At 37.3% G+C, this 9813-nt stretch overlaps 1 protein-coding gene across 1 annotated transcript; it reads right to left on the bottom strand.

The window, feature by feature from the left end:
• Positions 1-1542: 1542 nt before the first annotated feature.
• zgc:113176 (uncharacterized protein LOC554708 homolog) lies at positions 1543-9039 on the bottom strand. The gene is made up of 11 exons (XM_051104953.1): positions 9027-9039; positions 8761-8921; positions 8304-8436; positions 7793-7953; positions 7092-7245; positions 6900-6986; positions 6452-6622; positions 3435-3497; positions 3177-3239; positions 2698-2769; positions 1543-1843 (listed from the first exon to the last, which is right to left on the bottom strand). The coding sequence occupies exons 1-11, from the start codon at positions 9037-9039 to the stop codon at positions 1662-1664; spliced, it is 1260 nt and encodes a 419-aa protein (XP_050960910.1). The 3' UTR covers positions 1543-1661.
• Between the last annotated feature and the right edge of the window lie 774 nt (positions 9040-9813).

Genomic DNA, 9813 nt, shown 5'->3' with positions numbered 1-9813 from the left:
AATGATACAGCATACCCCTGGTGAAAAAACCAGCATATGCTGGTAGGTATGTTTTGATGCTGGAATGCTGGTTAGGTAGGTTTTGATGCTAGTTTAAGCTGGTCCTTTGCTGGTTCATGCTGGTCTTTGACCAGCAACATGACTAGCAAAAACCAGCAAAGGACCAGATTTAACCAGCAAAGGACCAGCATAAACCAGCAAAGGACCAGAATTAACCAGCAAAGGACCAGCATGAACCAGCAAAGGACCAGCTTAAACCAGCATCAAAACCTACCTAACCAGCATTCCAGCATCAAATCATACCTACCAGCATATGCTGTTTTTTTCACCAGGGACTGTAGTATTAACTATAGTGAACTGATAAACTGTGATAAATACTGTAGTATACTAGTTTTTACTACAATAATATGTAGTGTATTGTAGTATAATATACCCTATAGTTGTACAAAACTTACAGTACAGTATTTATACAGGTTTATATCAATTTGTATATATAACTATTTGTTATATTACCACAGCAACTATAGAATTACCACAACAAATTAATTCAAGTACTTACAAAGTACAAGTACAAGTAAAAAACACTATAGTATTTACTATAAATTTCTATAGTAGCCTATTATAGTAGTCATGTGGGGGTGGGTTGAGGATGGGTAAAATAGAGTGAATAAAAAACACGCTGGGCGCATTTTTGCACGAGGCACAAGGACAGGACCAATGTAATCGTTAAATATAGAATTCTATTTACGCATGATCCACAGTGATGAAGCTACAGAAAAATATAGAATATATAATATATAGAAATATAATATATAGAAACATATAGCTTATTGTCAATATATATATATTTTTTTCACTAAAAATATGTTTTTAGGAGAGCTAATGTCTTCTTAAGAGGAGCCTAGCCCCGTAGTCTGCACTCTGGGCATAAATGAGGAGTGATGAGTCGGTCATGAACGATTCATTCATTTTTAACGAATCTTTAATATGACTCGGGAACAATGAACTGCCTTGGAGAGTGATTCGTTCATTTTGTGTTGATCGCATCATCCCATAGGTTCTGTACAGGAAACAGACTTGATTAGTTCACCTCTGGAGTCTCGGGCCTGACTCTTCTGAGTTGTTCGTTCTTTAGTGACATGACAGCTGTATTGGATACAGACAATAGTCTGAAATTGTAGCTTTTATTTCTTACTCTATATATATATAGATAGTTCAGCCCTACTGAAGCAATATTGAAACAGATATTTACAAACAAATAGGCTACTTTTCATTTACAACATGTGGACTCAATTCAGTACAAAATAACTTTATTAGTCCCCACATGCCCCAACAACAATAAATAAAAATTAGGATGAATGAAAACATCAAAAATATCAGTTTTTTTTTTTTTTTCTGACAAGTGAAGTGCAATTGTTACAATAAATTTGAGGCAAGGTTCATATAAAGTACATTTTAATGAAACAGATGAAAAGACATTTAATACATTTTAAAACGTGTGTGTGTGTGTGTGTGTGTGTGTGTGTGTGTGTGTACGGATGGGGTGGGGGTTGTCAACACAATAAAAACACCTCAAAAAAGTTAAACATCTTGACAACTCAAACAAGTTAAACATCCTGGAATGCAGTAAATAGCATGTTTTCTAACACTGATGCAGTGGTTCAGGGTGTTCGCATAGTGTTTTCACACTGGCAGTGAAGGCACATGTTCTTTTTAAAACCACATGCAGTGTGTGACCATGATTGGCACACTGTGCACTGTGACCATGAACGCCACTTCTTTGAAGCGTTCTTCTTCTTGTCATCGAAATGGACACTGCAGACACAGCACAAATTGCCTCCATCTACCAAAGGAAAAACACAAATATTTTGGAAGTTAAGCCAGTTAGTTGAAATCATACTCATCACCACATTCAAACCAACACCTCAAAGGAAGCTTATTCATTTGTAACCGTTGCCGAATGAAAATGTGGGTATTGCACATCAATTCATCTCAGATCTTGCTGAAGCTCAATCATAAGATACAAGCAGGTCAACAAAGAAGAGTTCTTGGGTTCCATTTCAGAAATCAGCTTCGGTGTAACCCTAAAATAAGGAAAACTCTTGGTTTTCCGTTTTAGAAATGGATGTAAATCAAACCTGAGACAGAGGGGTAACTCAATTTTAATTTCAGAAATCTAATCACCACAGTCGTAGGTCGGCCTGCTGTTGCCACCTGTATTCTTGTACACGGGTGCATTATCATTTAAAAAGCAATTGTTGGTGTGCTCACCTCCTATCTCTGTGTTTGTATTGTAAAGAAATGTACTGGACAACACCCTTTGCACTCTCAAGATGTTTTTATACTTTACAGAGTTTGGAAAAAGACTTCTTATGTATTTTGCATGTTCTGCCTGGAATCTGCCGCTTGAAAGACTTAAAATAAATCTAGTTAAATGCTGTTATATCCAAAATAAAAAGGATAGGAGGCTGATTTGTAACAGTTTGTCACTGTCTTATGTTTTTTTCCCTTTTAACATATTTTAGTCTATGCTTTTGTTCCCATATCTGTTCTTATTGTAGCATTGTAATCTGTTGAAACTGCCTGTTTTTAATCTATGAAGCAGATGGTCTTGGCCAGGTCTACTCTGAGGAACAGCTCATTCGTCTCAATGGCACTTCCTGGTAAATAAAAAATAACCACAATGTGGAAAGATACCTTTATCTGCAGTCATCACGATGGCTACAGTAGTGGCTGTTTCTGAGGATTCTTCTTCCATCTGCTGTGCACCTAAAGTACATAAAACAAAACAAAACACCACAATAACAACTTTCTTAATACAACTTTTAAATCTTAATTACACATTCCTAATTCAATTTGTCAGCATTTATACTGTCAATTGTTAATTAGTAAATCCTTGATTAAAAATAGACAGTCCCATTATTTGCATCTAAATCTCAACAGCCAATTCAAAGCGTAAAATGATCAGAATACCAGCCTTACATATGCCGTTTAATGTCACCTGGATAAATATTGTATTCATAAATTGTAATTTTCAAACAAGTAAGCTTTTCTCTTTGTGTCAAATGTCAATGGCAGACTTCTCAGAACAGTAGTTTTATTTAAGCTTGAACTTAAACAATACCAAAAACTGATTTGTAGCATCTGGCAAAATGTATGACAAGTACAAGAAATACCATTTTCACACATGGCCTCTAATATTTCTTCCACCGATTTCGCTTGGATGCCATCTGCTGTGTCTGTTGATTTCAAGACATTAAACCATCACACAAAGGTGAAAATTTCATTGTTTGATTTCATTTTATTATTTCAATAATGTGTACAGTGGTCAAATGTGCTGTGCAATGACCACAGTTACATATCTAGTTAACTATGCTTCTTAAGTTTAATGTTATATATTTATTTAAAGATAAAATAAAAACAACTCGGCTTACCTTCTGCATCCATGTGCTCTGACATTCCCTCTGCCATGTCAGTGGGGTTGCATTGTGCTGCATCTGATATTTTTAGGAAAAACAAAACACTTGTGTAGCATGAGCATAACAAATAATTGGCCTTCTGCATTACTGTAGAAAAATAATTAATCACACAGCAGTATCAAAGGAACATAATTCGCAGAAATTATATACATAGAATTTAATTAGTAAGTAGTTTGAGGAGCATTAAAAAGATAAAAACCATTGTCAAGGGCCACAGTCACTAGTCACATTCAACTAAACATCTATAGGATATTCTGGAGAGGTGCCTTTTTAGAAATTGTGTTGCATTATAATGACGAAACAGAGAAATAGTGTCACATACCTTATAAACTGTCACCTATAAAAGACACCTATAACCTCAATCTGTTTCAATTCAGTTTTATTTATATAGTGCCAATTCATAACCAAAGTTATCTCACAGCATTTTTCAAACAGAGTAGGTCTAGACCCTACTCTTTATAATATTATTAAAGGATTTGTTCACTTCAGAATTAAAATTTCCTGATAATTTACTCACCCCCATGTCATCTAAGATGTCCATGTCCTTCGTTTTTCACTCGAAAAGAAATTAAGGTTTTTGATGAAAACTGTCCAGGATTATTCTCCTTATAGTGGACTTCAAAGGACCTTGCAAGTGCTTCCACCAGACTGCCTTCCATATTCTTCAAAAAGCTAACGCTGTATGTCCTAAACCTTCCCTATTGAACTTGTCCTGTAACGCGGCGCCAGTTCTGGAAAGGTGTAGGACATACAGCTTAAGTGGTTTGAAGAATATGGAAGATGGTCTGGCGAAAGCACTTGCAAGGCGGGCATTTGTGTTTATAAAGCATATATATATATATATATACAGTGGGTACGGAAAGTATTCAGACCCCCTTAAATTTTTCACTCTTTGTTATATTGCAGCCATTTGCTAAAATCATTTAAGTTCTTTTTTTTTCCTCATTAATGTACACACAGCACCCCATATTGACAGAAAAACACAGAATTGTTAACATTTTTTCAGATTTATTAAAAAAGAAAAACTGAAATATCACATGGTCCTAAGTATTCAGACCCTTTGCTGTGACACTCATATATTTAACTCAGGTGCTGTCCATTTCTTCTGATCATCCTTGAGATGGTTCTACATCTTCATTTGAGTCCAGCTGTGTTTGATTATACTGATTGGACTTGATTAGGAAAGCCACACACCTGTCTATATAAGACCTTACAGCTCACAGTGCATGTCAGAGCAAATGAGAATCATGAGGTCAAAGGAACTGCCTGAAGAGCTCAGAGACAGAATTGTGGCAAGGCACAGATCGGGCCAAGGTTACAAAAAAGTCTTTCTGCTGCACTTAAGGTTCCTAAAAGCACAGTGGCCTCCATAATCCTTAAATGGAAGACATTTCGGACGACCAGAACCCTTCCTAGAGCTGGCCGTCCGGTCATGTGCAAGACACATGAAAGCCTGCATGGAGTTTGCTAAAAAACACCTGAAGGACTCCAAGATGGTGAGAAATAAGATTCTCTGGTCTGATGAGACCAAGATAGAACTTTTTGGCCTTAATTCTAAGCGGTATGTGTGGATAAATCCAGGCACTGCTCATCACCTGTCCAATACAGTCCCAACAGTGAAGCATGGTGGTGGCAGCATCATGCTGTGGGGGTATTTTTCAGCTGCAGGGACAGGACGACTGGTTGCAATCGAGGGAAAGATGAATGCAGCCAAGTACAGGGATTTCCTGGACGAAAACCTTCTCCAGAGAGCTCAGGGCCTCAGACTGGGCCGAAGGTTTACCTTCCAACAAGACAATGACCCTAAGCACACAGCTAAAATAACGAAGGAGTGGCTTCACAACAACTCCGTGACTGTTCTTGAATGGCCCAGCCAGAGTCCTGACTTAAACCCAATTGAGCATCTCTGGAGAGACCTAAAAATGGCTGTCCACCAACGTTTACCATCCAACCTGACAGAACTGGAGAGGATCTGCAAGGAGGAATGGCAGAGGATCCCCAAATCCAGGTGTGAAAAAGTTGTTGCATCTTTCCCAAAAAGACTCATGGCTGTATTAGATCAAAAGGGTGCTTCTACTAAATACTGAGCAAAGGGTCTGAATACTTAGGACCATGTGATATTTCAGTTTTTCTTTAATACATCTGCAAAAATGTCAACAATTCTGTGTTTTTCTGTCAATATGGGGTGCTGTGTGTACATTAATGAGGGAAGAAAATGAACTTAAATGATTTTAGCAAATGGCTGCAATATAACAAAGAGTTAAAAATTTAAGGGGGTCTGAATACTTTCCGTACTCACTGTATATGTATATATATATATATATATATATATATATATATATATATATATATATATGTGTGTGTGTGTGTGTGTGTGTGTGTGTGTATATATATATATATATATATATATATATATTAATTTTTTTTTTTTTGAGAACATGACAGATGGTTTCTCTAGATAAGACCCTTATTCCTCGTCTGGTATCATTTAAAGCCCTTTGAAGCTGCACTGAAACTGTAATTTTGACCTTCAACCGTTTGGGGTCTGTTGAAGTCCACTATTAAGGGTTTTTCATCAAAAACCTTAATTTCTTTTCGACTAAAGAAAAAAGGACATGGACATCTTGGATGACATGGGGGGTGAGTAAATTATCAGGAAATTTTAATTTGAAAGTGAACTAATCCTTTAACAAAGACCCAACATGAGTAAGCACTTGATGACAGAGGCAAGGAAAAACTTCCTTTTAAGAGGAAGAAACCTCAAGCAGAACCACAGCTCAGGGTGGGCGACCATCTGCCTCGACCAATTGGGGTGAAGGGACAGAGAGAGATGCAATGGCCCAGCACTATACAAAGACTCACATGTAGGCCTGTATTATTCTTTAGTTAACTTATTTTCCCCACTTTGCATAGAGACAAATGGTCTGCCAAAACACAAGTAGAGATACACAACCACTGGTAATGTCACTTACTTATTTCAAATGAAATCCCCTCAGGAGCTTTCAAAATGGCTTCCAATTGGTTTCTTCCATAAAAGGAAGGCTTCTTGAGGGTAAGGCTGTTGGGCAGTCCAGCAACTTTTATGGTCATGCTCTGATTCACCAGGGACTGGTAGGGGAGCCTTCCAGTACCTCCAGCCTCCTCTGAAAGACACAGGCACACACACACACACACATGCATGCACACGTTACACAAAGTTACACAGTTGGACAATTGTGACTCTCCCCTTTAGCTGATTGCCAGTGTACAGGCTGCAAACAGTCATTCTGGTAAGGTGTCATAATCTATTGGTTGATGGGCACATTAGATAAATTATTTATTTATTTGATAATAATGCCATGGATTCATAAAGGTATAATAGGTTATCAAGATAAGCAGTTTCTTTACATCAGCCTTAAAAGTATTTGAACATACGCTTACTATATTTTTGGTTGAACAGATCTTGCACTTTTCCTACCAGCACACTGACTTGATCTTTGGTACTGGGTGTTGTGGCTGAGGAGCTGGCTACAGATGTAACAACAGACAACAATTAATTTCCTAAAACTGTATTATGTATATTCGCACTATTACAGGCCTGAGTCCATTTCTGTGGATTTTCATAAGCAATACCTTTGAAATGCAGTGCAAAGTTGTTCACTGTGTCCGTTGAGTCAAGGAAATCAGTGGCTCCTTTGCTGCTCAGTTCATACACCTCTAAGCTGGATTTTTGGCGGTCAAATGACAAAATGGCTGTTTCCACATCCAAATCCTCAAGCTTGGACACCTTTACAATATTTAGATAAACAAGACAACCACAAAAAATAGTAAATCATTGATTAAATACAAAATAGACAAAACCTACTTTTAAAAACCCAACACACACTAAAGAAACAGCTCATAACAGGGTTCGGCAATATATGAAAACAGTGTTGTCACATGTGGCAAATAAGTGGTCAGGGACCACCAGGGTTACATTACCTATACATTAGCTGTGTTTACATAGAGTCCAATATCCAACTAATAATTTGACTCATAGCAATTTGTGACTACTAATGCTTCAATTGACCACCTTGATCTGAATAGACCAGCTTAACCAGTAGGAATTTAGTTTGAGAGGGTGGTATGAGCCTTTGACAATTTCTTCAATGTGAGAATATTTGATGTTGATAGCCTTGTAAAGAAAAATCAAAAATAATGAAAAAAATCTACAGATAAACAATCCAGTTGTCTGTCAAAATGTTCTGCTCACATCACAATTGCTTTCGATCATCCTTGCATCGAATACTCTAATAATACCACTAATGCCAAGCAAATGAAGCCTCTTTCCAAACCTCTAACTTTAGCTTCTTAAGGTGCATTTTAATTCGGGCATCCCTCATTTCAGGGCTAAGGGCCTGCCCATGTGCCCTCAGTCCTGCTGCCTCTTCAATGTATTTCTGCTTTTCATCTTCCCCCAATGTGGCCCACCTGCCCTTGATATCATTCATTGTGCCTAAGGAAAAAATAGTTGCACAGAAAACTTAACACTTTAGAGTCAGCATCTCTTTTTTAAAGTACATTCATACAATGAGAATCTGTCCAACACACTAATTTACTTGGGTTGTGAAACCCATTTCTCTGTAACAACTCTGTTAAAACAAGATAACATGTAAAGTAGATGACCTGATGATTCTTTTTAAGACACACAGCAGTCTTACACTGATGAATACAAATTGCGTGAGTGAAGTACTTGCCAAATGCTACCTTGAAAATCTGTTTCACTGATGTAAACAGGGCTGCTATGTACAACAACAAACCATTTAGTATAACAATTAAAAGCATCTGTTAAATATTGTCTCTCACCTTTGTTTCTCAATACGTCTCTACAAAAAAGATTATAAGGTGACAGCTCTCTGATATGAACTTTGGCCTTTGATGGCCGGGGCTCAGAGGAAGCTTTTGTAATTACAGATCTTTTGTAATTACCGATCCAGTTCTGAAAAAGAAAAAATAACGAAAGTATTAGACCAGGAGTGCTTAATCCTGTTCCTGGAGATCTATCTACCTGCAGACTTTAGTTCCAGACCTGCTCCAACACAGACGTCTGTAATTATCAAGTGCTACCTAAGAGATTAATTAGCTGGTTCAGGTGTGTTTGATCAGGGTTGGAGCTGAACTTTGTAGATCTTCAGGAACAGGATTGAGCACCCCTGTATTAGACCAGTTAAACTGAATGTTAACAAAACACTTCATTTATACAAGAATGCTATAATTATTTGACATTTGTTGATTGTTAGTGTGGCACTAAAGTAAACCTTACTTCTATGACACTGGTGTCCAAACACGTAGCTGATGCAGCTCTTGCTATTAAGGGTGAGCCGACATGCTTCATTCCCTCCTTAAAAAAAGATATCAAGGTCTCCCTTTGCTCTGCATTAATGTGTGTTCTCTCTTGTTGAATAAAAACAAAGAAAGAAAAAGCTAGTCAGTAATAAATCAGTAATAAAAAAGACAGTGTTGCAGATCATACCGTCATTCTCAGACACACTTGTCTAATGCTTCTAGATTAGCAACTGTAAGGCTTACCTCTCTGGGCCATCTTCAACCTAAAACATAAACAGAGAGAAACTTGCACAGACAGATTTGTGAATGGGCCCTCTCTCTAAACAGCCCAAAACCAATTTTGGATTGTTCAACATAGACATAGAGCATGGAAGTAATAAAACAAACTTACCACAGAACTCCTTGCAACCCACTGGAAATGGTAAATGGAGAAAAAAAAGTTAGGTAAAGAGATATTAATGTTTCACAGGCAGGCAGACCTGTGACTTTGGGTTTTATTTTTCAAGTTCAATGTTGAGGACAGCAATATATGTGACACACAGAGACACCACAGTCTATTTACTTCTAATAGACTGCCAGTGTTCGTCTTTTGCATGAAATGTAATTGTAAGCTTCCTCGTGTGGGATCAAATGCAGCCAAGCTTTGTTCAAACCCACACAACTTTATTTTAAATTCTAGTGAAGATCCCACGGTTTCCAAACATACCAAAGAGCCATAAAATACATCTTGGGTTTGAATGTTCCACTCAATATGCGTATGATATAGCTTCAGTGAAGCCTTAACGAGGAGATACAATATGCAATAAGCAAAAATAAGTCATTTTTACAGACTAACTTTGCGTTTAACTAGTAAACTTAATTTCCCTATTAGCTTCAGACACGTAAAAAACATGCTAATTAGCAACGTTAATGCTCACATAAATCATATAACGTAAGGACAGGCTTATAACGTAATATATAACGTTTACAAACGCAATTGCAACACGGTTATTTCATGTCAACACTCATGTCACGCCACCTTAAAACACAT

This window comes from Labeo rohita, unplaced genomic scaffold (genome assembly GCF_022985175.1).
Source record: "Labeo rohita strain BAU-BD-2019 unplaced genomic scaffold, IGBB_LRoh.1.0 scaffold_847, whole genome shotgun sequence".
In the NCBI taxonomy this organism is placed as follows: Eukaryota; Metazoa; Chordata; class Actinopteri; order Cypriniformes; family Cyprinidae; genus Labeo; species Labeo rohita.
Note: the sequence above shows the minus strand (reverse complement) of the source record. Positions and strands in the feature narration are given on the sequence as shown.

Bases quoted from the DNA above. Each gene is read 5' to 3' on its own strand.
- zgc:113176 (XM_051104953.1), bottom strand. The intron at 7,246-7,792 runs GTTTGGAAAGAG...AATATTGTAAAG, and splicing joins TTAAGAAGCTAAAGTTAGAG to GTGTCCAAGCTTGAGGATTT. The intron at 3,498-6,451 runs GTAAGTGACATT...TAAAAATATCAG, and splicing joins GGGGATTTCATTTGAAATAA to ATGCAGCACAATGCAACCCC.